This window comes from Lipomyces tetrasporus, assembly GCF_029532465.1.
Source record: "Lipomyces tetrasporus strain NRRL Y-64009 chromosome Unknown POJ06scaffold_2, whole genome shotgun sequence".
NCBI classification, from domain to species: Eukaryota; Fungi; Ascomycota; class Lipomycetes; order Lipomycetales; family Lipomycetaceae; genus Lipomyces; species Lipomyces tetrasporus.
The window spans coordinates 2081645-2107524 of NW_026611597.1; the positions used below are offsets into that span (position 1 = coordinate 2081645).

Consider the following 25880-nt stretch of genomic DNA (forward strand, 5'->3'; position numbering starts at 1 on the left):
AGACTTGCAATAATATTTCACGATCTGTTATCTGTTTCCAACTCACCGCGTATCAGGTTCCTGACGGCGGGAAGGATGCTAAACCGCAACAAAAATTAGATGCGACAAAGAATAGGGTACTATCTCAGAGAAAATCCGTACAATGAATTCTCGGACAGCAGTGAACTGTAAATATCCACCGCCATCTTGTGCACCTTTGTGTATGAGTAGATTCCAGTCAATGCCTACTCTCATAGAATGGAGCCAGAATTTCTTCTGGCAAGCCTGTAAACACACACATCTCCGGCGAGCCCATCCCGGACCTGATCGTGCATCATTAATGCGTCTCTTATTTCTCACAGTCGAAGGTCGGGCCGGGGTTGGTTTTTTCCAGGCAGCGAGTGCTTATGTGGCCGTCTTAGATTGAGCCGATATGTCAGCTCGCGAGTGTCTGCGTGTAAGTCCTGTCATTCACCGAAATCATGAAATCGCATATGCGCTTCTAGTGCGAAACTCATCATCCGCTGACCACAAACAACACATACTTCGTCACAACTATCGTCTTCGGAGACAACGTCCTCTTCGTCTTCTGCTAAACCATCGGAAAATTCTGACTTGGCATATTCTCCCACAACTTTCGCTCTCTTGTGCACCGGCTCCTCGATGTGAACATCCTGAAGGTGATCATTGTCATTAGGCTTTTTCTTTCCGAAAAAAGCGGTTATATCAGAGCTCTTAGCGGGAGCTTTTTCAATATTTACGACAGCGACATTCAAAAGCACGATGTCGAACGCTTTCGCGTCACCAATTAACTTCGAGAAGAGCGGCATCCAACACCTATCAACCAAATAGTCGACAATATAGTCACTTGTGTGGCTACTGGAGAAGACTATAGCAGGCAGCGAATCACTCCTTGATATCCGAGAGCCGTATCCACTCGACCTTGTCCGGGTAGTCAATCTCATCGTTCGAGGATGTCCGAGCCAGTCTCCATTTGAATCCATTAAATCAACCTGCACCCTTTCTAATAACGAGTGAGACAATCTGCTCAGCACATTGTGCACTTCGATTAGGCTCGTTAATGACTTGAACGTGTCTTCGATTGATATCTGCGTCGGTATATCGGACGTTGGCTGGACCTAATTCCGCTCCTCATCAGCACTGAAAGTCGACGGGTTCGAATAGCACTTACCACACTATGGTCGATACCATGTAATAGGTCCCACAATTTCTCACCGGATGACTGACCAAGACTATTTACAAATATGTGTTTGTTCGCCAAGTGTCTTACTGTGAAGACTGTGGAATCCCTATCTTCTTCCGGCGTGTCATTTACACCGTCCGACCCTTTGTAAATGGCGTCTAAAATAATAGATTTACTTCTGTGACCTATCCAGGGGATCCTCCCAATATCAAACGCATCTAGAAAATCTTGCGCGAATTCCGGAAAGAGAACAGTCTAAAGATTTTAAGCCGATATAATAGAACCATAAAACGGGAGACTATGGTACCTGTTGGTTCGGTTTATGGGCTGCGCCTGCCATCTTGGCCAACGTCTTGTTGATAGAAACCCCACCGGACGAAGTATATCCCTTTATATCCAAAATCTGCGATCGTATATAGTGGCATACGTGCGAACCAAGAACCAAGCGAAGATTATCGCCTTCAAAATTTTCTGGTAGGGATCCCGTAGCCAAGTTACCGGCCACAGACGACAGCGGACAAGAAAATCCGACCGACTCGTCTTCCTTACTCATCCTAAAAAAGAACGGTGCACTGTCGACAGAACGCTGGGACACTCCTGATGCGTGTAAATTGTCGAGTAATGCGATGTTGTAATCTATCATCTCCGTCACGTCCAAGAACAACTCGTCAAATCCTAACCTCTCTACCTTCCCACCCCACACCATATCCCGGACAAAATACCACAGTTCCTTAGAAGCATCTCTATATCTTGATAAATCCTATATCATGTCAACATCAGTGTTATCCAGAATAGCACGAGTACACGACGAACCTCGCCATTCACGATGACTAGGTCTGGGAACTGCTTCACGGCATCTACGAGCATCTGCAATTTCTTAACGCCACGAGCTCGAGCAACATAGTTACACGTGCATATAATTCCCTTCTGCTTAACCGCAAAGGCAATCTTCTTTAGCTCAGGGTTAAAATGCTCCTCAACCTGTGCGGCCGATTAGTATTGTATGGCAACCACTATTACCGGGCGGTAGGCTTAAGCTTACAGAGCAATAGAAGGCATCCCAGTCTAAAGCAATGATAACGAGAGACTTTGACATCCATGCATTCAGATTCTTGTCAACTGCTCTTGTTACAAATAGATCTCTGATGCTGATTCTCAGTTGCACGCCAGTACTCGCTGCTTTTAGCCTCAGCCCGCTGCTGGGTACCGTCCAGGGTTAGGTCTCCACTCGCGCACTTCTAGCCGGAAAATGTGACTGTGGCTGAACCAAAGAAGTATTGCCGCAAAAAGATGTTAGATTAGGTGCATAGGACTCTTATATTTGAACGGATTGGTCGAATTCGCTGTATCCATTACTGCAATGAAAGAGCGGAGAATCGCAATTATCGCAATTATCGCCAGTAGTCATGGGGTTAGGGCTGAATTGGGACTTTTGGTCCGGGTAATTCAGTAGATTGACTACGAAACTTTTTTTTTTGAGATCCTCTGTTTTTTTTTCAAATTAACACAGCATCGAACTAGTATTCCTTCACAGAAGATTATTATCCGCGGGTAGTCGATAATGCGGGATAAGAAAGGATCCAAAGGAAAATCCGCGTTATCAGCTACAAAGGCCAGACCAGCTAAGAAGCAAAAAGTTACCGAGCCGACCGAAGAACCGAAACTCAAGTTCTCGTCGGTGACCGAGACTACAGAGGATGATTCTGACGATGAGGTTATTGACGAGCTTGATAATTATGACGATGTTGAATTGAGTTCCGGTTCTGAGAATGAGGAGCAGGAGTATGAGCGGCGACCGCGGAAGTGGAAGGGTGACGCTGAGAGCGAGGAAATTGTTGAGAAGCTGCCGATTAAAGTAGCCGGCGGAGGCATCAAACGGGTGTTGGTGCAGAAAAACAAGTATAAAAGAGTTCGAGAGAGTGAGTCCGAGGACGGTGAGGAAGACGAGCAGGAAGTAGAAGAGGAAGAGGAGGAGGGAGAAGAACCTGTATTGCCAGAACGGGACCAGATCCGCCTTGCAAAGGAAGAGTTGTCCAAGCTTGCAAGTGATTTGGTTGAAGATCCAGAAGAGAACGTAAGACTCTATCTCTGCAGTTACTTTTTCCACGTTGCTCTAACCATTTTAGGTATCAAATCTGAAGAAGATCTTCGAATACCAGAGTAACAAGCAAGTGAAGATCAAGCAGCTTGCGATAGCTACACAACTCGCGGTCTACAAAGACATAATTCCGGGCTACAGAATTCGTCCACTAACTGATGCTGAAAAGGCCGCTAAAGTATCAAAGGAGGTCAAGAAGCTGCGTAGCTTTGAGCAATCTCTGGTATACAATTACAAGCAATACGTCGATAGCTTGAACGATTACGTAAAGAGTGAGCCCAGCTGTTTTAATAGTATTTGAGAGATGTATTAATATTTTGGGTAGAATCGTTCAAGTCGGACATAGCGTCACCTGGTTATAAAGTTGGCAGTACGGCTCTATCGTGTGCTTGCGGCCTTCTCGTTGCCGTCCCTCATTTCAATTTCCGATCCGAACTAATTACGATTGTTTCTCAGCGTCTTGGTCGGCGGCGTAACATGGCAGCAGGAATTGCCGGCCTACCAATCACTCACAGGATTACTGACGACGCGGGTTTTAATAAATGCATTCAGACCATCATAACGCTTTTTCAGGACGACGAGGCGGGCAGCATTTCACTTGACGCAGTCCAGATTATCGCCAAAATGATGAAGATGCGGAAATTTAAAGTAGACGAAGCTGTTCTAAACACGTTTTTGCATCTGCGATTGCTTACAGAGCTAAGAATCTTGGATGCGCAGAAGCGAGAAAGCTTGATCGACAATCGTCCAAAATTGAGAAAGAAAGATCGAGTCCACCGAACGAAGAAGGAGCGCAAATTGGCAAAGGAGATTAAAGGGATTGAAGAGGAAATGAAGAGGGCCGAACACGCTGTTTCGAAGGAGGAGACTGAGCGACTACAGTCAGAAGCATTGAAAGTTGTGTTTGCAACGTATTTGACTATCCTGAAAGAGCGTGTGAATTCCTTAATGGGTGCTACCTTAGAAGGCCTGGCCAGGTAGGTTTATTTGGTTCGTTCCGCCGGCCATTGACTAACTGATTATAGGTTCGCGCATCTGATCAATGCTGATTTGTTCGGTGACCTACTTGAAGTCTTGAAGGAGCTTATTCGAGATCGACAACTACAAAGCACGGAGGACGGTGAGATTGAGATCAAGACTAAGTCTATCCGAGAGGCTCTTCTTTGTATCGTGACTGCGTTTGCACTGCTCTCTGGCCAGGCCGGCGAGAGTATTGGCCTAGACTTGAGTTTCTTCATTACGTATCTGTACGGAATCATCATGCCGTTGTCGCTTAGTCCTGATATAGAGTATTCTAGCAGTTCACTCAGACTGGACGATCCGTTGCACAGTGACGACATAGCTGGAGTGCATGAAGAAAAGGTCAACTTGGCTACGGAAATGGAGATGGTTGTCAAGGCATTCGACGTTCTGTTCTTCAACAAGCATTACAAGACGGTTTCTTTCGGTACTGGTACGAATAACAATCTGCGGATGGTTGCATTTGCTAAGCGGCTGTGTCTGGTGATGTTGCATTTTCCGGACAAATCGTGCTACGCAGCAATGAAAATGTTGGAAAATTTGTGTGTCAAGTACTCGGGTCGGTCAGGAAGTGGCGGAAGTGATTCTAAGACGGGAAGCGGTGCTTTGGCAGCTCTATTTTCGACGGAAGATAGGGTCATGAATGGCCTCTACCGACCGGAGATTGATGAGCCGGAACTCAGCAATCCAGCTGCGGCCAATATATGGGAGACATTTTTGTTAGAGAAGCACTACTCGCCTCGAGTGGCAGAGAGTGCGAGGAGGCTGCCGTTAAAGACGATTGGGCGTTAGATAGAGTGCTGTGTTTGTGTGATAGATGTATTATATTAGTGATAATTGGTTCAAAAAACTTAGAGCAGGATAGAGTGCGGGTTAGGGCTGTAATGCTTGCGGCTCTCGTGAGTAACAGCTGACGTAAATCCAGCGTCGCGGGAACAAAGGTCGTTACATCATGATCTACGATTCCACATGCACATGCGAGGCTTCATGCGTACTCTCACTCCACACAGCTGCGCCAATGAGGCGGCGCCCGTGGTTAACTCGTCCGATCAGGTGCCGACCACCTATATATATGTACCCCATCCAGTTTCTTCTTGCCATACCGCTTTGTCGAGACATTTAACAACACGCCACTTTAGCCCTGTTACAAGATGACTTCCATAATAGTCTCCAACATCTCACCCGAGGTCACCCAACAGCAGATCTCTGATTTCTTCTCCTTCTGTGGCAAGATCTCTTCGATCAATTTGCGCGACGCCAGCAGCGCGGAGACTGCCACCAAGCTGCAGGAGGCACGCATTGTCTTCGAGAACGAAACAGCCGCGAAGACTGCACTTCTCCTGACCGATACCAAGCTCGACAACTCCAACGTCGTCGTCCAGCCAGATATCTCTGCTCCTGCAGAGACGTCCGAGAGCGCATCGTCAGCAGCCGCTGCCACTGCTGAGGAAGAAAATGATATCCAACAGGAGTACAAGCCCAAGGCCGCCATCATTGCCGAGATTATTAGCCATGGTTACGTATTGAGCGACAAGGCCGTCCTGATGAGCGCCGAGTTCGACAAGCAGCACGGCATCTCGTCGCGATTCCAGAAATTCCTATCTGACATTGACACTAAATACAATATCACGAATCGTGCAGCTACTACAGCTAGCAGCGCGGACACTAAGTATGGCATTACTGAACGCGTTAATCAGACCAGAGGACTTTTCCAACGGTATCTCGACTTGGCAATGGGAAGTACTACTGGTGCGAAGGTTCGCCAGTTTTATGCTGATGCGTCCAAAGAGGCAAATGATATTCACAAAGAGGCAAGAAGATTGGCGGACTTGCGGGAGCGAAAGCCCGAGTCTGGCGTCACGGAACAGCCGACTGGCACCGCTCAGGCACCAATCGCTGAGGATCCAGCTAAAGTCGGCACGTCGTTGTAAGGATTATTGTCGGAGTTTTAGCAAATGTCGGTCTCTGAATACGGTTACGTGATTCACATAGTATATGAATGATTATGCTGTAGCTTGACCAGTGTCAATGTATATTAATAGCATATTACTGCCGTTCTTGTATGGCGTCAAATTGGATATTTCTGTGCTTGTAATCATAACCTGTGATTTTAAACACAGTAAATACCCTGATCATTATGTGCAGCAATGTATAGATCGGCTTGGAGGCCTGTCTGCCCTTGCAGCCGCTGACGCAATTTGTGGGTGATTCTAACCAGCGAGTGGTTGTGCGCTCAATCCATCCTTCCAACCTCGACAGCTTAGGACGAGTGCACTGGGACGACCCCAGACCATCGGCAACGACCACACACCTTCGACGCCACCTCGCCTAGAAAAATGCGGGGCGAATACTCTCAAGTACACGATGCGTCGGAAACTGACGACGTTGGTGCCGATGCCGACACTGAATCTGCAACAACAGCCGCCGATCTTGGACTGCGACCAGTGACGACATCCTACTCAACGTACTCTCAGCTCGACCGGCGTCCGACCAGCCGAAAAGAGATATTGGGATGGCTGTCTTTTGCATTAGGAGCTGAGCCATTCACTGTTGCTGCTGTTGGTATATATTTACCTATATTATTAGAGCAGTTGGCGAGGGAGAAGTCAGTGATGGCGGATGACCATTCGGTGGCTTGCCAGGAATCAGAAGAAGTGCCTGGGCAGCCACCAGGAGCTCCTCCCGATAGTGAGTCACAGAGATATTGCGTAACGCCGGCGCTCGGGTTTTATGTTCATCCGGCGAGTTTTGCGTTGTATACGTTCTCAATAAGTGTGTTTCTACAGGCACTAGTAGTTATATCCATGAGTGGCGCGGCGGATCGAGGTAAGCTGTGGCGGACCTTGTTACACGGGAAGATGAGTGCTGACAGACCTTTCCAGGGAGTTATCGAAAGTCTCTATTGCTGGCATTTTCTTGTTTGGGTGGATTAGCGTCAATTTTGTTTGTCGCGGCAGTGCCTTCGACTTATTACTTTGCCTCATTCCTCACAATCGTCGGAAACGTATGTATCGAAATATACTTGCAGTAGATCGATGCTAATTGTAACCAGGTTTCATTTGGTGCCGTTGCGGTTTGTGGAAATGCCTTTTTGCCAGTGTTGGTTCGAAATCACCCCGATGTTCTAGCCGCAGAAGCCGGGCACGACGAGCGCGAGGCTCCAGAGGAGTCATTCTCACATATGACCGAATCCTCGACGTCGGCGATCACCGTCACAGAATCAGCACCGGCCAGCCTGCTTCAATCCAGTAAGTTGCCCGCCGCGGCCGAGCTGCCGCAGAGGTTCGAGTCGTTCCCACCCAGCACAGTCGATCCTGATGCCCTATCGTTCTTCGAGCACGCCGTGAACGACGCAGCGGCCGAAAAAGCAGCAGAGGTTTCAAATCATCTAAGTGGACTTGGCGTGGCTTGCGGATATCTCTCTGCGTTTGTCGTGCAAGTCAGTGGCGTCATATTTGTCGCTGCAATGGGGTCGACCTTGCTTTCCATTCGCCTGGTCCTACTGGGAATTGGCATCTGGTGGCTGCTGTTCACTATTCCCACAGCCCTCTTTATGCGACCGCGCCCCGGGCCGCAGCTTCACGTTCGTGAAAAGGATAGGGTGTTCGTTCGATATGTGACGTATGCATGGAAGACGCTGTGGCATACCGCCAAAGAAGTTCGGAAGCTGCGCGACGTGGTGCTGTATCTTACCGGCTGGTTCATTCTCTCTGACTCTGCAACGACAATCAACGCGACATCGATTCTGTTTGCACGCACGGAGCTGCACATGAGCCCGGCGGCGCTCGCGATCGTGGGGATAATCACAATGATGTTCGGCGTCGTGGGCGCGATCGTGTTTTCACGCTACGTACAAAAATACCTTAATATTCCGCCTAACATGGTTATCGTGTTGATTGTCGGGCTGACGACTCTAATACCCGCGTACGGCCTCTTCGGGTTCGTGACGGATAAGATTGGGTTGCATCATCCGTGGGAAATATACGTCCTAGCGGCAATCTATGGTTTGTCACTAGGCGGCATGGGCAGTGTCTGTCGCTCCGTCTTCTCGATGCTCATACCGCCTGGGAAGGAAAGCACATTCTTTTCGTTATACGCTGTGACCGACAAGGGATCCAGCATTATCGGACCGACTATTACGGCCATGATCACGGATCGCACGCATAATATTAGGTACACGTTTTACTTCCTATTTATTCTGCTCGTGATGGCGATGCCGATTTTCTATTTCTTGGATGTGGAACGGGGAAAGCGGGATGCTCAAAGATTTGGCGAAGCGGAAGAGGAGGCGCTCGTAGAGCGAGAGCAGACGCATATCTAACAAATACATGTATCTGATGGAGAGGCGGGATTTATTTACGGATTTATTATATTTACAGGCGTTTGGGACGCGTTGTTTAGAACTGTGGTTCGCCATTTGTACAAATTTGGATCTTGTAGATAGGTATTGATTGTATGCGGCTTGCAAAGCCCACTTCACGCGCGCACGCGCTTAACAATAAAACAGACATCACACTCATTCAAACTACAAGCACGTGTTGCAATGAAAGGTCGAGTCCAAAATTAGACGAAGGAGGGGTGTCGAATGGCCGGGTCTCCCATATCAGTCGTAAGAATGAAAGAGGCTTTCAGGGATCGACCACTGACTGGGGGCCCTAAGTTTACCAAAGTTTACCAAAGTTTGCCAGAGGGTACCGATTTATTGATAAAATAACACGTCTTCTTACGAGTTACGACAGGGCAATATTCAAAGTTTGTTATGCTGCATTCATAAACGTGTAATTTGTTTTGCCAGCGAGTTTTAGTTACGATGGATACAATTTACGATTTCGCGACTATGCCTAGGCGAGAACCTTACTTGAGCCCTTAACCATCCCATGTGGTCTCAGGCTCGATTCCGTTGTAAATAATATATATCCAGCAGTTTTGTCACAACTTGTCGCGCTGAAGCAGCTTGCAAACGACTTGTCCTACGGTCACAATTCACAATGGCCGCAACGCAGCAATCTCCAGATCAGGCACGATTGTCAATATACACACCTACTGTCACGACGCCGTCCATCACACAAGCCGGATGGTCGGTCTACTGCGCCAAAAGAGCGATTCTCAAGTCCGACGAAATCGACCACACCACCGAGCGCATTAAGATCCCGCTGCCGGAAATGATATTCGGGAATAACCACGTGATAATAAGGCACGATGCGTCGGGGTGGGAGATTGGGTTTAATGCTGTTGACGCGCTGGATCGAGTTGACAAGCACGGGAATCCGGATGGCGGGTTAGTGAAGGTGTCGTATTCGGAGGCGTGGCTGAAAGATAAGTGAGTAGTCGACCGTCCGGTGTCTGTAACTGTATGTGGAGTTGTGGTTAATCAGGACAGGGCGAAATCGGAGGACGGAGTGCATGAGGTTGTGAAGCCGTTTGACTGGACTTACACGACTGATTACCGCGGCACGTGTGGACCAAAGACTACCGCGTTTGAGAAAACAGACGACAGGATACCGTTGCACAAGTTGCGACGGCCAGACCCGATTCTGTTCTTCGAGGATATAGTGCTGTTTGAGGACGAGCTTGGGGATAACGGTATTTCGATGCTGAGCGTGAAGATACGAGTCATGCCGGATCGGTTGCTGTTATTATGCCGGTTTTTCCTACGGGTGGATGACGTTGTGTTTCGGATTCGGGATTCGCGGGTGTTTATCGAGTTTGGCGACAACGAGGTGCTGCGGGAGTACGTTGTCAAGCAGGATACCTACGCCAACGTGAAACGCAAGGTCCCATTTACGACGAGGGATTTCGGGTTGTTTCTCAGAGACCAGAATTGGGTTGCCGAACAATTGCCGGTGATTGAGGCGGTCACGGAGAAAGCGAAATTGCCTGTGCATGCTTCGTCCGACGTACGATAATTAGGGAGGTTAGGCATATAGGGTGTTACGGAAATTAAAAATGCATTCTAATAGTACAATTTTGATCCACCTGTTTATATTCCAATCTAATAATTCTTCAGTACAAGTCTTGCCGAAGCTAACTCTGACTCTGATGCGTCTTGTGTCTCCACGATCTTGGCCAGCCTATTCCGGGCCACGTCGTATAGCCTCTTGTACGTTGACGTGTCACCAACCGGCTTTTGAATTGCCGCAATCCGCTTCGTAGTCTGCACAAGTTAGCACGGAATCGACGACCCGGTCAATTTGAATCGGTTTACATACCACCAGCACGCCAGCCCAGCCACGGACGTAATCCTCGCACAGCTCGACAGACCGCAGAAAGAACTTTACTGCCTCGAACAACCGCTCCTCGATCGCGACCGAGTGACTGCTCGACGCGGCCTGCAAACTGGACGCGTAAACCAGCGATGTCTCGCCGATCAGGGCGTTAATATTATACGCCAGCGGCACCAGGAGCAAAACCTCGTGCAGTGCGAACAGCGACTGTGCGTACATGCCGGCTTCTGCATACGCGCTGGCTAATTCGGCCCACGACTCGGCGTCGGAAGGAAAGTTGTCGACGAGCTTGAGCAGCTCGGAGATGTAGTGCGACGTTTGGTTGGACGACTTGAGGATCACGATCTTGCGCTTGAGCGTGCCGAGCTCGGTATCCGGCCGGCCGGAAACGAACTCGAGCGCTTTAAGCGGGCCCTCGGTTGCTTCGAGGTATATGCTCCTCAGCACGCCTACCCGATGCGAATCCTGCCTGAACCGATCTGTGAGGGTTGCCAGGATTGCGCTGGCTTCGGTGTCTTTGCCGGCGATTATCGACAGGAAGAATTGCAACTCGAAGACGTTGTAGAGATTTGCCGGAGGCAGCGAGCGCGCTGCGGCACCGGATGTGACAAATTTGTAGGATATGTCGTAGAGTGATTGGAACTCTTCAGGGGCAAGCGTCAGGTACGAGGACGTTGTTTGCGCATTGCGCAGGATGTCGATTGTCGTCGTCATTGAGAGTCGAGAAACCAGTTACTTTACGCTATCTATCACAGTGATCTGCTGGAAACGATGACAAAGAGCTGACGTCGACGGGAATTGCGCAGTGTCGTTCCAGTTGAGAACAGTTAGACACTGGTGGATAGGGGATAGCTGTCGTCAAAGAACCCTAACCTGTGACTCTGGCCATCGAAATTTTCAAGGACCGTTTCCCAAGGAACCTGGAAACGAATAGGGATTGCGCATTTTCTGCCCCACATCTCGGTTTCTTCGAGAAACGAGAGGACCTAGGTCTTGTTCTGCAACAGGTATGGCGTTGTCGAGGGGGGTTATCGCTCGTGTGGGTGGACGACGGCCAGCGCGGTTGTGGCAGGTTCGAGCTGCATCGCGACAATACGCTACGGCTCCACAAACCAAGAACCAAGATGATGGGTCCGGCAATTCGGACAGACCGGCTGTCGGTAGTGCATCCGAACCGCGATCGACAGCAAGCAAGAAAACAACACAGCTTCCAATCCCCAAAATCAAGCACATCATCGACCCGTCATACGACCCTTACGCGCCGGTGCGCCAGCAGGCCGCCGGCGCCGTCCCGGACGCGAACAAATCGCTGGCAGAACTGAGCGGCGTGTCGTTGTGGAAAGCAAAGCTCGTGCTCAAGTTCATGGAGCTGTTCCGGATGGACATTGAAGAGAACCAGGCCGCGCCGGTTGCGGGCAGGAATTACATGCAGCTGTGCAAAGCCCAGGGGTATCATCATCCTGAAGCCAAAGAATACGGCAGCTCGGCCAAGTTTTACTATGAACGTCAGTTTTTTGATTGTGTTGAACCGGCAAGAAGAGAGGGCTGACGTGGAGAGATAGATTTGGGACTGACGCCGTCGCTGTCGCAGTCGTTTCAGATTTCGGCGCTGCACATATGGATGCTGTTAGTCCGCATGCGCGCGTTACCCGAGAAGTACGCAAACGCGTACGAACAGGCGCTGGTCGATGGCGTGTTTCTCGACCTCGAGAAGCGGATGGTGAATGAGTACAAGGTACGGATTACCCGTTCGATGTGTAGAGCAAGAAAGAGAGACTGAACCGGGCCGTCTAGATTCGAAGTAACCGGTTGATCAACAATACCCTGAAAGAATTCAACCTGCAGCTACGGGGCAGTGTATTGGCATACGACGAGGGCCTAATGGCTGACGACACGGTGCTGGGCGCGGCGATCTGGCGGAACATTTTCGGCGGCAGGAAAGACGTCAACATGGCCAAAGTGGCAATACTGGTCCAGTACGTGCGCACGCACATCTACGTGCTCGACAAGATGTCGGACTTTGACTTTGGCGTCGGCCGGTTCGTTTTTTTCCCGCCGTGGATCGAGCACAATCCAGACACGGTCCTGCGGTACCAGCCGCCGCCGCTGCCGTCGACGTACATTTTCCCCGGATACGAGTCCAAGTTCCGGCGGGATAATTGATTTCGTGCTGATGTGTCAAAAAGTTCAGTCATAGACCGGAGTTTGTGTGTGTTTGTCGAATGAATTTGTACATAATAATCAAATCTCTATCATACATGCTACGCAAGAATGCCGAAGTACTCGACGCCCTTGTCTTTATACTGTTCGGCCAGGGCCGGCCACTGCACAATGAATCTGTCGACGACAGAAATCAGGATGCGACCGGTAAGCGAGAGCGAGTTCACGCGCGCGATCGACTCGACATATACCAGTCTCGTAAGCTTGATCCGCGTAGCCTGTAACATCAGTTAGCCAACAACCCCCCACCCAAACTGGCAGGCACCGATTAACGCACGCGGAGAACCAGGGCGGCAAAGCAAATCAACACGCAACTGCCCGGCCCGTTGCACACGACAATGTCGGGCCGCACTTTTGCGACCGCGAAAACGCATTCAAACCCGCACGCGGCGCTCGTGAAGATGCTCGTGAAGTACGACTGGCCGACGGTTCGCGCGCGCGGCAGCGCCAGTGTCGTGACTTGCCCAGGCGCCGGCGCCGGCGCCGCCGAGGTCGTCGTGGTCGTGGTGGAAGTCGTCGTCACGGACTTTTCTCGTTCGAGCTGCAGAGCCCGCACGGTCGACAGCGTGTCGCCTGAGAAGGAGACGTATGTGCGGGTCGGGTAGAGCGCAAAGTCGAGTTGTGAGATCATGCCGAGTAATTCAGTCGTATGCCCGCCTACGCCGTGTCGATTAGCTCCCCCTTTACACACAAAACGTCAATCACGCAACCGTACCGCTTCCGAGGACAAACATGGCTGACGCGCCATGCGGATGCTTTTCCGGCGGCTGCCGATACGACTGCACCAGCGTCGTAACCAGCAGGAAGAAGATGCCGACCCCGGCCACGCCGACGGCCGCACAGCTAAACACAAGCACCAGGACCGGGTGTCGCCACTCGTGCAGCAGGTCGAGCGCGTCTCTGATCGTGATGGCCGTGATGTCCATTTGTCATAAACGTGCGTTGCAAGGTTGTCATAAGACCATTGTTACCGATCAAATTGCGCCGATAGGATCCAATATGCCATGTCCAATGGTCGCACATAGCGACTGGGCATGCGTGCGGGTTAGGGTCGAATGTATGCGAACAGCTATAATATATTACCAAACGTCGACTTATGTATACATCGCGACCAACACAACAAACAAAGATAGACTACAAGTACATTCGCGCTACTCAAACACCCTGTACCAAACTATACAAAACCCCCAAACTCGCATTCGGTCTTAATCGTACAAATTACTGGCCAGCGCCCGGCTGCTGCAGCTTCATGAGCTCCTTCATCCGCTTCTCGCACGCCTTGGCCGGCTTGCCCACCTTCTCGGCCACCCGCTTCCACTTTTGATCCTCGTCTTCCTTGACCGCTTCTGTCAACTTTGTGTCCTCGTCCGGGTTCCAGGTCGTGTGCTTCATGTCGGCGTAGTAGTGCTTCTTGATCGCGCCCGCAGTCCGGTTCGGGAACTCTTTGGTAATTGCCTGCCATTTCGTGCCGCACTCGACCAACACTCGCAGCCGCTCTTCTTCGACCTTTGTCCAGGTTGTCGCGCGCGAGGCCGGACGTTTGGCCTGAGCTTGCGGTGGCTGTTGTTGCTGCTGCTGCTGCTGCTGCAGGACTTGGACTTGCTGTTGTTGTGGGAGCGGCTGGGTCGGGGGCAGCGGTTGGCCGTTCAAGGCAGGCGGGTTTGGTTTCGGCTTCTTGGCGATGTGGCCAGCAGCCGGCGACGCAGATCCGACGCCGGACAGATCCGCGTGGTCGAGCGAGTCAAAACTGAACGACGGGGACGCGGGTGTGTGGGACGGTGGTGGAGCGGACGGGAGATGCTGTTGCTGGGTTGCAGGAGGAGGCTGCTGCTGCTGAGGCTGCTGTGGCTGCGGTTGCTGGGGGGCCTGTTGCTGCTGCTGGAGGAGGTGGTGGTGTTGCTGCTGCTGGCTCTGCTGGGCATGTTGCATATGGTGCTGCGGCTGCTGGCTTTGTTGCTGGTGCAATGGCGGCGGCGGAGGGTGGGGCCGCTTTGTGTCGTAGCGTGTGCCGAACTGGTCCTGGAAGCCCATGGGATCGCCGTGCTGGGGCGGCTGCGGCTGGTGGTGGAGCGGTTGGCCGCCTGGTTGGCCCTGCTGCGGTGTCGGGGGCTGCTGTTGTTGCTGCTGCTGGTGGTGATGCAGCTGGGGATGGTGCATCTGAGGTTGGGCCTGCTGCATCTGCGGGCCGATGTGCGGTTGCTGGGCGTAGGGCGGCATGGCGAACATGTTTGCCTGCTGGTGATGCTGCTGCTGCTGCTGCTGCTGTTGCGGCGTCGGCCCTCCGTGCTGAGGCTGCTGCTGAGGCGGATACAGGCTTCCGCCGAGCGCCATGGTGGGCATCGGACCTAGACCTTGGGGCGAGGACTGGAACGGTGCGTATGGATAGTGATAGAGCTGGGGTTGCTGCTGCTGTTGTCTGTTTGCGGCCTGGACGGCGGCAGCGACGTTGGGATTCGCAGAAGGCGCGCCCTGCTGGTTTGGCAGAGGACCGGGGCCGGACATGACGGTCTGTTGTTGTTGTTGTTGTTGTTGTTGGTGTTGGTGACCAGCCAACTGGCTAGACGCAGAGGAAGACGGCGACCGGGTCAGCTGGGGCGGATTGTGGTACGCGAATTGGTTCTGGGACGAGGACGAGTAGGGAGTGTAATGAGGGAGCAGGGAGGAGGCGAGGGCCGCAGCCGCGGAGGAGGGTTGCGGCGCGGCGGAGTTGTTTGAGGACGACAGCTGGGCAAGAGCGCGGGGCAGCCGGAGGTGGCTGCACGGGGATGCGAGAGTTGCTAGTTTGGGAGCGGCCGCACGGAGAAGACGGATGTCGATGAGGGTGAGGGTGATGACGATGATGCTGATGCAGAGGCTGATTGATGGGATGATGGTGGTGGTGCGCAGGTTGGTGAAGGTGGAGTGGGAGTCGGACGAGAGCGGGTGGCTTCTACGTATACGGTACACAGGACTTGGTACGGTGGTACAGAACGCGCTTGGAGGCGGCCCGCGTATCTGGACGCCGTGCTGAGATGTGCGCGTGTTCTGCAGCATATTCCAGCACGGGGCTGGTGGTCGAGAGGCGGCCTCTGATTGGCTCATCAACTGATTGGCCTGCTGACGTGACAGCCAATGGCAATGGCGTAACCACCCGGCGGTTGGCAGTGAGCAGTCTGCTGCTGCTGCTTATTGTAGCTGATCGTGGTTGGTATTGGCCAGGCGTAGTGAGCAGTGAGCAGTCGGCATGAGCCAGTAGTGCCAGTGCCAGTGCCAGTGCAGAGGTACTAGAGCCTGCAGGGTTCATCAGACAATAAGCTAACAATGTGGAAGACGATGGTAGTTGGTAGCTCGTCACCGTAGAGCCCAAGTAGTTCTACTGAAGTCTACGGAAATCAGCAACGACCCAGTGCACTGAATCGTGTGACTACCACTAGTCGTTAGCACTACTCTCCTACTATTTACAGTGACAACGCGTGAGTCGCGTGTACGACGCGTGCTGCTTTGGGTACCCAAACGGTGATCTGTTCTTTGCTTGTTAGTTAGTTACTTAGGGCGGCAGGTCGCCACGCACACTTTGTATTTGTGTGTGTACTTGTGCACTTGATGCTTGACGCAATAATGTGCGCCAGCACGAACACACAAAGCCGCCTGCTAAGTAATGCTCATCCGGACTGCCGGTCGTGATGCGTCCTGCTTTTTGGCTTGTGCTTTGGCTTGTGCGGTAGTACCCTTTGGTGGCCCAGTTTCCACTTAGACCCTAACCGACACAGCCGCACACTCACTCCAGCATGGCCAGGCTTGGTATATGCCCTTTGCTGACCAAGGCCGTTCCCAGTCCCTTAGCATACACGTGAGCACGTTGCAGTGCAGTTGTCTTACTGTCACTGCCCCCTATGTAGTCCCCTTAAGTTAAGGTTTAGTTTTCCGGCTGTTAACCTTATGCCGTTGCAGTTGGCAGTAAAATTGCATCAGACAAATAAGCCAGCGGTGATTTCACTATAGGCGTCGATGTTGAGTGAAATAGGGCCATAGTTGCCAATTCCGTGAACGGTTATGCAACTGACTGTACCTGCCGACATCAATCATTGGCTTGGCTCAACCCTGATTGTTTTAAGTTTAATAATGTTGCGCGATAATACGCGGCTCAGTTCAAACCTTATGCGTCCATTGACCCTGTACCAAATACCAATACACCACCAACGAACCGAACAGACAACCTCTTTCGCATCCAAATTGCGTCTACAAATCGTCACAAGTTGGCCTTGCCCTGTGGCCGGAAAAACGTATCCGCAATGTTCTTCCGCTGAATCTTGCCCGTCGCCGTCTTCGGCATCACTTTTGTAAAGTATATCTTCTTCGGCACCTTGAACTTGGCCACCCGCTTCGCCATGAAATCCTTGATGTCGTGCTCGCTAGCTTGTGCCCCATCCGGCTTGAGCACGACCGCCGCGTGGACCTCCTGTCCGTACATATCGTCTGGGACCGCAAACGAGACTGCTTCCGCCACGGCCGGATGCTCGAGCAGCACGCCGTCCAGCTCGACCGGCGAAATCTTCTCGCCACTACTGCTCGTAAGCTTCTTGTCTTTTGGCACCCGGCTCGAAGTACGTACCCGCGATTAATCAGCTCCTTAATCCGCCCCGTGATAAACACAAACCCGTCCTCATCGACCTTGCCCTGGTCGCCCGTCCGAAAATACCCGGTCGTCGTAAAACTACTCTCGTTGGCAGCTTTGTTGTTGTGATACCCGGTTGTCACGTTGCCGCCCTTGACGCAAATCTCGCCTTCCCGTCCCTGGCCCACTTCGTTGCCGTCTTGGTCGAGAATCTTGATCGAGACCGAGCCTTGCGGCTTGCCGACGCTCGCGGGCTTGCGTTGGCCCGGAGGGAGCTCGTTCGACGTCATCTGGTGACTCGCTGGCTAAGGTTAGCATCAACCGCGGGCATTAATACTTTCAAGGGGCTCGCGACTACCTTCCGTCATGGCATACGCCTCGACCACAGGGGCATGGAACCGCGCCTCGAGCGACCGCATCGTGCTGGGCGCAAGCGCTGACGAACACGATCGAATGAATCTAATCTTTGGCACCGGCTCCGGCGCGGCGGACTTGAGCAGGATCTGGTGAATCGTCGGCACGGCCGTATACCACGTCGCCTTGTGCTCGACAAAATCGGGCCAGAACGACGAGGCCGAGAACCGGGCTGGCACCACCACGGCTGCCGACACGGACAGCGGGGCCAGGAAACCGCACAGCAGGCCGTGCACGTGGAACAGCGGCATCACGAGCAGGCCGGTATCGGATTGGCCGAGGCGATAAGTTTGAACGATGTTTCTGATGGACGTTGTCAAATTTAGGTGCGTCAAAGGCACGACTTTTTGGTGTGGTTAGCATTTGCATCCGATATCATGCTGCTGTCGCCTGACATACCCTTTGGACGCCCTGTCGTGCCGCTCGTGTGCAACACCAACGCGACGTCTTCCGCCTTCGCGTCTTGCACCTTTCCCTTCCATCCCGTCACCACCGCTTCCTGGCCATCAAGTCGAGACACAGTCACTCCGTCATCGCCGGCAACCGTAAAGATCCGAACACTTCCGCCCTCGACGAACTTGCCAATCTTCCTTGCCGCATTGACAACAGCCTCGTTCTCGTCCTTGGTCACGAACGCGACTGGACACTTCAAGTCCTGCAAATAAAACTCAAACTCCGACTGCCTGAGCGCGGGATTCAGCGGCGCGGCAACGAACCCGGAATACGTGACCGCAAAGAACGCGATCGCGAACTCGAGCGAGTTGGGCAGCGCGATTGCGATTGCGGACTGGGGTGGCAGCGCGAGCGAGGCCAGGAACGACCGGACCGTATTAACTTGCTTGTGGAGCGCGCTGAACGACACCGCCTGCGACGCCGCGCCGGGCGTGATGATCGCGGTCGAGGACGACAGCGACGGAATTACTTGTGGGAGGGTCGCCATTGTCAATTGCCGGCAAATGGCTAGTGACGAGAGCGGACGTGATAGTAGCAGTGACTTTTAAGACGAGCCAGTGAGGCCGCCGAGGCTTTTATGCCGGCGATTTGTTCATAGATGCGCGATTACTACTGATAGCGGGTTCCGCGTATCGATCTCGATCGACGCGTGGCTCTGGTTTCCCCTCTCATAATCTACAATTGTTCCAACTCGATCCTACACAAGCATCTCGATAACTATACACGGCCAATATCTTTGACGTTCTCAACCGCCGGGCTCTCTTCGCCAGACACCGAGGATCGATCCTACTTCGTATGGGTATTTCGGATCGTAATTATGTCCCTGGCCGCGGCAGCCGAAGTGCCCGATCCTTGGTGACGTCAGAGGCGCCGGGAAGACCTAACCCAATAGGGCTGGGTTAGGTTGCGGAACTAGCAGACGTGCTTAATCGGTTCTTATGTAATTCACGTCTCCAGTAAATACTGAACAAGGATTTATTTGATGGACGAACACTAATCTAACGAAGGTCCGCACAATATTACGGTCGTGGCAAGCATCACATGTTATTAAACAATTTGTTCTTGTGCCTCCGAAACGACGGTAACATCTCACATTCTCACTTCGTCCCAATCACGGGACCCTCCACTACATCCTTTGCCCGACCTTGGGGCTGACCTAGGCAATAATGCTCGACTATCATCCACCAAAGTTCATTTAGATCGAAGTTTGCAAAACTGACCAATTCACGAGCCGCAAGTTGTGGAACATTCAGGCACAGATTCGTCCCAGCCGTGGCAGCCCCAAACCCGCCGCTGGCGATAATCGTCCCTTGTTCGGCCCCTTCGCGCTGCCTGCACAATGCGCATCCAGCTCTCACCGGTTTATAAATAATATCTACTTGTAAGGTTTTAGCGAGATGCGGCACACCCGCGCGCTTGCCTTGGCCGCTCGCCCGCCCCCCGCCTTTAGCATTGATCTCGCGATTGGACCCCCTGGCTAATCTGCCTTTTCTGACAATCAACTGTTATATGTTCTGTCCACCAGCCGACGTTCTGTTCTGTTCTGTTTGCATACCCAATCGGAGACGGCATGCAGAAATCGGGTTTGTCATTGCAGATCGAAATCGACACCCCATCACTATGCGTGCCTTACGGCGAGCGGCCGCCAACGCACGACTCCGACCTCGTCAAAGCTCAGGAACCGGACGCGAATGGCAACGATGTGGTGTTGAGAGGCAGAATCATTGCTTCGTCTTCAGACGCGGCCGGAGAGCGGGCGTCTGCGTTTGAGCTTAAGGAAGCTCACGTCTCGTTCACTACACGGACATTGCTCGCCAGGGCTGGTCTTGACAACAGATCGGTTCTGAACGTGTACCACCAACCCATCACGCTCTTCGCAGCAGACGACTGTCCCGCAGAGCAAAGGAATCAGCCTGGTCCAGTATTCAACGAATTGAAATCTTCGCTCTTCACATCAATCAGCATTCCCTTCAAATTTTGCCTGCCCAAGTGGCTACCCCCCACCCTAGTCACGTCCCACACTAAAGTCGTGCACACGGTATCGGCAAAGATAAAGTACGCGTACTCGCAAAAGTTGATTTCGGCCGTCATCCTCGGCCGCGCGCTCACAAACGTCCACAAGACCCAGCGGGATGTACCCGTGCGTTCGTGCGCGCCACTGTCGCACTCGCCATCGGCGATCTGCCTGTTTTCGAACGCGAGCACTAGCAAGCAGCGGGATTTCAGTTGGAAAGTGCAGGTGCCGAGGTGCACGAATGCGGAATCACATGTGGATTTGTTATTGAAGTTTACGATATTGCCGGCCGTTGCGCGGGAGATGGTATATACGGAAAGCGCAAGGTTTGACATTGTCCAGGAGAAGACAAAGGTGTGGGACGTGCATGACAAGTCGTCGTGGAGGGTTGTTACCGGCAAACGAGAGGACTCGGAGTCGTTCCTTATCGGTGCGGCAAAGCGGACCGAGAAATCTGTAGGTAAGCGTGTGCAGTATCAAGTTCTGGGAGTGCTAACGATGGAACAGAAAGAGTATCCGTTAACCCCCTTGGAAGTGCCATTCCAGCCTGGTCCCCCGCCGCCGCCGCCACCACCCTCGTCAAATCGGTCGCCGACGCAGGTGTCTGAAACAGAAGTATACTACGCGCTGCGAGTATGCTTGTCACTGCGGGGGCAGCTACTGCCGTCCTGTAACACGCCGTTTCTAAAGGTCAGCCATAAAATCCGGGTGGCTCTCCAGCTCGCGACCTTGGGGCCGAAGCAGAAGGAGTTATACACAATCATGGTCCCGATCACTATCACAAACGACCGGACAAGCACAAGCGCGACTAGTTCGCCGGAGCCAGATGCTGGTTGTAGGGAGCTGGCAATGGAGAACGAAGCTGAGTGCCTGTTGCCGTCGTATGACGAAGCCGTGGTCGAAAGTCAGATGATTCATGTCTTGGGACCTGTGACTAGAAGGATCAGTGGTGGGAATAGAGAGCAGTTGACGAAGTTGCAAGATTTTTCTGAGGAGTCACTGTCTGACCAAGTGCCAGATTTGCAATTGGGAGCAATTGAACGTACATAGAATTCATGAATCTAGAATGACATATATTTACAAGTACTATACTACATGCCCTTTCCCTTAGTATTATTTACTCGGATGCGTCTCCTTCCTCCTTCTTCTTCTTCAACGCCTTCTGCTGCTGCTGATGCTGCGAAATTTTCATCTTCAAGAACTGCGCCGTCTTGAGTCGCGTTGCCGCCAGCTCACCAGATTCAATCGCTTGTTTTTTCTTTTCCTTCATTTCCTGCAATTCGCTCCTGAACGCAATTTTGGCCGCACTCAGCGGCATTTCCGGCGGCGTAAGCCTCTGAATCTCGTCCTCGGTCAAATCCGGCTTACGGTGTCGCGCATACTTGTTCCGCAACGAATCCAACGCAGCAGGCGGCACCGGCGGCACCGCAAGCGATGTTACGAAAAACGTGCGCTCGCGCGCTACATCGTGGTCGGTCGCGAAATTCCCTTGCCTGACATCCTCTGCCGGATCCGGCCACGGAATCGCAATGCCGGGCGCGTTAACCACGTACCGCCGACGCAACCGCGTCTTGTACCTGTCGTCGTAATATAACTCGCCAAGAGTGAGCCCGTTCACGGCGACTTTGCGGAACTCGTCTTCGGTGTCGGCCAGCGTTGTCACGAGCCGGACGTCGTCGTGGTGGATGAGACCGGGGTACCGGGCCACGTACTTCGAATGCTGCTCGCTCCAATACACGCGCGGCACGATTGACGTCTGGATCGGACCAACTTGTTCTAGGGACACGGCCGACCGCTCCTTGTGGATTGAAGTTATGCGGGAGATTTTGCCGTAGTCGGGTCCCGGTTTCGTTACTTGCACCTGCCGCTCGTTAGTTTCTCAATCCTTCCACATTCGCTTAAAATTTACAAAAGGCGGTTGGGTGAGAACTAACGTACCAAATCGCCAACCATGTACAAAAAGTCTCTAACGACTGGACCTTCGACGTGCTGGCCGGTCATGAAAGACGGCGTTGCCTCAGACACGCGTGGCCTCTCGTTCACTGTTTTCTTAGCATCAATCGCTTCCCGGATTTCCATTGCTCGGCGATGACGCATGTATGCCGAATATCTCGGGACTATTGCGCGGAGCCGAGTAGCCATTGTGGGATGCTAGTGGAGGACGTGAAGGCTTGCCGATTGTCAGATGACCCACCAGCTAGGGCTACCACGGCAAGTCGTGGCTAGATTCTAATCAATTATGCGTGGAAAAGACGTTTGCGAGAGCGTTATGGCAGACCAGCCGGTAATTGCCGATTTCGCGGCTGCTATATCGATACAAATGTTCTTTTGAACAAATTTGTACCGACAAAGTGAGTTTCGTGATGTGCACTCGAAGGTTGATCAATACGGCATAACTGTGACATATATGCACACCTGTAAGGTGTAATCTGAGCACAACTCATCTACGAAAATTTTTTTTGCGATCATGTTGTGTCTCTATCGTAATGACAGAGTATGGAACTATGCGAGCACGATATTTCTCATATTGAAGTATGCTTGCTAATACCAAATACGACGGCCGAACGTCGACAGTTTGTGAGCATTAATTAGCGTTTTCTCGCCCTGCATGAGTACGATGCCCATATAACATAACCGTTAGCAAATTCAAACTGTAAATATGAGACCAGCAGTTATATATTTGCCAGGTTTGAAACCTTCTCCCACGTCATCCGTTTTTAACAAGCGTAATTCGATGTCGGATTCGACGGCGAGGATTGACCTCATCGTCTCCTGCTGGCGCACAAAACCAGCCCAGTTTACAACGCGTCGTGCCGGCGTAACGTACGTTTACCCAATGCTACCGATTTCCTAGTAAAACCTTTAAAATTTGAGTTCGAGAGGATTACGCTTGGAGATTTCAATCTTGAATAGTCGGCAGCATTGTTATCAGCGGCGAGATTCAGGCGTGAAGCCTCTAGCTCGCATACTGCGGACAAGAGCAATGAGCGGGCACGTATCTTCAACAACTAGCACTTCCAGTATGAAGCGCAAGCATGACTCCGCATTTACTGACCATGACGTCGAAACAAATACGTCAGCGCCAACTGTGGCAGCTGTGGACATCGACAAGAATGTTAATATTAAAGCAACCACTAATAAGGAGATGGCAAAATCGAAAGAGTACTTGAAGTACAAACCCGCTGGATTTGATATAAACTTGCCGCCAACCGATCGGCCGGTCAGGATTTATGCGGATGGTGTTTTTGATTTGTTTCATTTGGGGTGAGTTGACTGCTCGATGACGAAGAACGTGCGACTTATTGAAGTAGACATATGCGACAGCTTGAGCAAGCCAAGAAAGCATTTCCGGAAGTATATTTGATCTGCGGCATCCCTAACGACGAGGAAACCCATCGCCAGAAAGGCCTGACGGTTTTGACTGACCGGCAACGCGCCGAGACACTGCGGCACTGTCGCTGGGTAGATGAAATCATTGAGAACGCACCGTGGGTGGTCACGCCGGAGTTCATCGAGGACCATAGTATCGACTATGTCGCCCATGACGATATACCGTACGCGGGAGCCGGTGGCACTGCCGATATTTACCAGCCGATTAAAGAGTCGGGGAAGTTTCTTGTCACCCAGCGCACGGAGGGAATTAGCACGTCGTATATTATTACGAAGATTATTCGAGATTACGACAAATATCTGATTCGAAACTTTTCGCGCGGAGTCACGAGACAGGAATTGAATGTGTCGTGGTTGAAAAAGAACGAACTCGATTTCAAGAGGCATATCGCTGACTTCAGGGATTCGTTGAAACATAATATCTCATCAACAAAACTGGAGCTAAATAAGTATCTGAGTACTGGGAATGGACGGGATGATGGCGACGACGGTCCATCGACCAGTATTGCACGAAATCTGGGATTATTGAGAAAACGGCGACGGGTCGAGCAATCGTCACCGGGCGCAGTGAAGACGGACGAGTCGACGCCGAATACGTCGCCCACGCTAATTGCGACGGGGACGTCTGCTACAGAAGGGAGTGACAGCGAAGAAGACGAGGAGAACGATGACAACAAGCTGTTGCTTGGGTTGCCAATGTTTCTCAATGGCGTCAAGACTTGGATGGGCAATCGCAGGAGTAATAGTAGCGGGACCGTGGATAGGGATGAGGCAAGCGCAGGAGCGTCGCCGTCAATGTCTCCAGTTCTCTCACCGGAGGGAGAAAACGCGGAGTAAAGAAGACAACATCGTCGAGAAGATCGTCAATTGCTGTGGTTGGGGACAACATTCACGTTCATGGCTTCGTTGTTTAGCAAAAGACGCATGTACTGATCATGTAATAAATTTGATGCACTATGATGCATCTATGTGGCACCCAATTACAACGCTTCATGTAAACAACCCGAATATCAAGAATCACGCTAACGCCAAGCCATGATACAGCTAGTATCCCCCCATGTTACACCTGATACGGCTTCTCGTTCCACAAGTCCCGACTCTGTCCTTCCAAGATTTTCATCGAGTCAACCACTTTATCAAGTTTCCCCATAACCGTATCAACAATCTGCTGGACATGATCGAAATGATCTTCGTTGAAAATTTTCGATGACTTCGCAAATGCTATATCCATGTCATTAACTTCCCACAGCTTCCCCTGGTCGGCGACTAAGTCGATGACGTCTTCGCCTTTATCCATGGTAGTAGTCAGCTCTATCTGCGCCTGTTGAAGGTCTTCCAACGCAGTCACATGAGTCTGGCCGAAAAAATTGCCTTCATTCGCCACTTGCTCCGCTACTTCTTCAATATCTTCCATGATATCCAGGTCGGCCCACATCGTATCGTGCGTATCAACGACTGGCCGTATCGTAGGAAGCATTGTTGTGCCAGAAAGCTGTTCCGCTTGGGTAATTAGGTCGCTCTGTGGGAAATAAGGTGGGAAGTAAGATCCATACGACCGTTTTCCAAGATGTGTATCTCCAGTTGCCGCTGGCGTAGGGGAGGGACCGTACACACCGCCGCCTCCTCCGGACTGAGTAGATATCGTTGTTGCTGTCGACTGGCGATTTTGGAAATACGAACGAGCGGCGGCGACTCCTCCAGCTGGAGACGAAGGCGTCTGCAGTTGCTGCTGATATCGAGGGGGTATATACTTCGACGACGGCGACGGCGCTGAGATTGGAGCCGTACTGCTTGATCCATGATATCCGTTTGTGGATGCGGACGGGATGACGCCCGCAATTGCGGTCGATCGTCCAGAAGTCGTCGACCTGAGGCTTGGTGTGGAGCCCGTTGTACCTGTTTGTGGGGAGTCTTTTGGTGAGGCTATCGGTGAGGATCCGACATATGAGTAGCGCGATGGCCTACCGGCTGGTTCGTTTAATAGTGGTGGAGTCGCTGTGCCTCTGGAAAACTGCGGTGAGGGTCGCAGATTAGACGGTGGCTGAGGAGCTGGCCTAAAATTCTCGCGGACGCGATGTGTCGGACCTGCAGAGTCTGCCATATGTTTTTTTGCGTAGTTATAAAGCCATGGATGTTGTCATAAGTATGTATTTGCAACTTGATATTCGAGGTTCTCCTGCTGGTTAAGGCGCATAGATGCACAACCACGAAAACGCTTAGTGCACCAAAAAGTTAACGCCGGACTTTAGAGGACATCGCCGGTTTTCTTC

General features: G+C 51.8%; 14 protein-coding genes across 14 annotated transcripts; 7 read left to right on the forward strand and 7 right to left on the reverse strand.

Annotated features, from left to right (window-relative positions):
- Positions 1–315: 315 nt before the first annotated feature.
- On the reverse strand, positions 316–2377 carry POJ06DRAFT_65680 (uncharacterized protein). The gene is made up of 5 exons (XM_056191345.1): positions 2226–2377; positions 1997–2164; positions 1491–1943; positions 1172–1438; positions 316–1118 (listed from the first exon to the last, which is right to left on the reverse strand). Exons 1-5 carry the CDS (start codon positions 2277–2279, stop codon positions 447–449), a joined length of 1614 nt encoding a protein of 537 aa, XP_056046673.1. The 5' UTR covers positions 2280–2377; the 3' UTR covers positions 316–446.
- Positions 2378–2689: 312 nt separating this feature from the next.
- On the forward strand, positions 2690–5156 carry POJ06DRAFT_294343 (nucleolar complex-associated protein-domain-containing protein). The gene is made up of 4 exons (XM_056190468.1): positions 2690–3257; positions 3310–3553; positions 3607–4258; positions 4307–5156. Exons 1-4 carry the CDS (start codon positions 2745–2747, stop codon positions 5091–5093), a joined length of 2196 nt encoding a protein of 731 aa, XP_056046674.1. The 5' UTR covers positions 2690–2744; the 3' UTR covers positions 5094–5156.
- Positions 5157–5273: 117 nt separating this feature from the next.
- On the forward strand, positions 5274–6435 carry POJ06DRAFT_65695 (uncharacterized protein). Its single transcript, XM_056191347.1, has one exon. The coding sequence runs from the start codon at positions 5453–5455 to the stop codon at positions 6230–6232; it is 780 nt and encodes a 259-aa protein (XP_056046675.1). The 5' UTR covers positions 5274–5452; the 3' UTR covers positions 6233–6435.
- POJ06DRAFT_65687 (autophagy-related protein 22-like protein) lies at positions 6420–8855 on the forward strand. Its single transcript, XM_056191346.1, has 3 exons — positions 6420–7127; positions 7184–7305; positions 7354–8855. The coding sequence occupies exons 1-3, from the start codon at positions 6638–6640 to the stop codon at positions 8620–8622; spliced, it is 1881 nt and encodes a 626-aa protein (XP_056046676.1). The 5' UTR covers positions 6420–6637; the 3' UTR covers positions 8623–8855.
- A 348-nt stretch (positions 8856–9203) lies between these two features.
- Positions 9204–10259, forward strand: POJ06DRAFT_246947 (TIP41-like family-domain-containing protein). The gene is made up of 2 exons (XM_056186849.1): positions 9204–9621; positions 9682–10259. Exons 1-2 carry the CDS (start codon positions 9290–9292, stop codon positions 10205–10207), a joined length of 858 nt encoding a protein of 285 aa, XP_056046677.1. The 5' UTR covers positions 9204–9289; the 3' UTR covers positions 10208–10259.
- On the reverse strand, positions 10260–11453 carry POJ06DRAFT_246948 (uncharacterized protein). Its single transcript, XM_056186850.1, has 2 exons — positions 10511–11453; positions 10260–10455 (listed from the first exon to the last, which is right to left on the reverse strand). Exons 1-2 carry the CDS (start codon positions 11237–11239, stop codon positions 10294–10296), a joined length of 891 nt encoding a protein of 296 aa, XP_056046678.1. The 5' UTR covers positions 11240–11453; the 3' UTR covers positions 10260–10293.
- On the forward strand, positions 11454–12741 carry POJ06DRAFT_246951 (ubiquinol-cytochrome C chaperone-domain-containing protein). The gene is made up of 3 exons (XM_056186852.1): positions 11454–12030; positions 12088–12260; positions 12320–12741. Exons 1-3 carry the CDS (start codon positions 11535–11537, stop codon positions 12686–12688), a joined length of 1038 nt encoding a protein of 345 aa, XP_056046679.1. The 5' UTR covers positions 11454–11534; the 3' UTR covers positions 12689–12741.
- POJ06DRAFT_246954 (oligosaccharide biosynthesis protein Alg14 like-domain-containing protein) lies at positions 12742–13788 on the reverse strand. The gene is made up of 3 exons (XM_056186853.1): positions 13461–13788; positions 13023–13402; positions 12742–12963 (listed from the first exon to the last, which is right to left on the reverse strand). The coding sequence occupies exons 1-3, from the start codon at positions 13669–13671 to the stop codon at positions 12787–12789; spliced, it is 768 nt and encodes a 255-aa protein (XP_056046680.1). The 5' UTR covers positions 13672–13788; the 3' UTR covers positions 12742–12786.
- Positions 13789–13803: 15 nt separating this feature from the next.
- POJ06DRAFT_246956 (uncharacterized protein) lies at positions 13804–14897 on the reverse strand. Its single transcript, XM_056186854.1, has one exon. It carries the CDS (start codon positions 14774–14776, stop codon positions 13964–13966), a length of 813 nt encoding a protein of 270 aa, XP_056046681.1. The 5' UTR covers positions 14777–14897; the 3' UTR covers positions 13804–13963.
- Positions 14898–16973: 2076 nt separating this feature from the next.
- Positions 16974–18693, reverse strand: POJ06DRAFT_192552 (uncharacterized protein; the record flags this gene model as incomplete). Its single annotated transcript, XM_056184883.1, has 4 exons — positions 16974–17286; positions 17337–17640; positions 17698–18096; positions 18153–18693. 4 exons carry the CDS (start codon positions 18691–18693, stop codon positions 16974–16976), a joined length of 1557 nt encoding a protein of 518 aa, XP_056046682.1.
- A 1083-nt stretch (positions 18694–19776) lies between these two features.
- Positions 19777–21270, forward strand: POJ06DRAFT_193245 (uncharacterized protein; the record flags this gene model as incomplete). The annotated part of the gene is made up of 2 exons (XM_056184904.1): positions 19777–20676; positions 20728–21270. 2 exons carry the CDS (start codon positions 19777–19779, stop codon positions 21268–21270), a joined length of 1443 nt encoding a protein of 480 aa, XP_056046683.1.
- Positions 21271–21294: 24 nt separating this feature from the next.
- On the reverse strand, positions 21295–22623 carry POJ06DRAFT_273806 (uncharacterized protein). Its single transcript, XM_056189597.1, has 2 exons — positions 22159–22623; positions 21295–22081 (listed from the first exon to the last, which is right to left on the reverse strand). Exons 1-2 carry the CDS (start codon positions 22360–22362, stop codon positions 21338–21340), a joined length of 948 nt encoding a protein of 315 aa, XP_056046684.1. The 5' UTR covers positions 22363–22623; the 3' UTR covers positions 21295–21337.
- A 766-nt stretch (positions 22624–23389) lies between these two features.
- POJ06DRAFT_178372 (uncharacterized protein) lies at positions 23390–24054 on the forward strand (the record flags this gene model as incomplete). Its single annotated transcript, XM_056184735.1, has 2 exons — positions 23390–23484; positions 23532–24054. Coding segments are annotated over 2 exons (618 nt in total), but the record flags the coding sequence as incomplete, so codon positions are not given.
- A 504-nt stretch (positions 24055–24558) lies between these two features.
- Positions 24559–25791, reverse strand: POJ06DRAFT_65827 (uncharacterized protein). The gene has a single exon (XM_056191349.1). It carries the CDS (start codon positions 25709–25711, stop codon positions 24671–24673), a length of 1041 nt encoding a protein of 346 aa, XP_056046686.1. The 5' UTR covers positions 25712–25791; the 3' UTR covers positions 24559–24670.
- Positions 25792–25880: the final 89 nt, after the last annotated feature.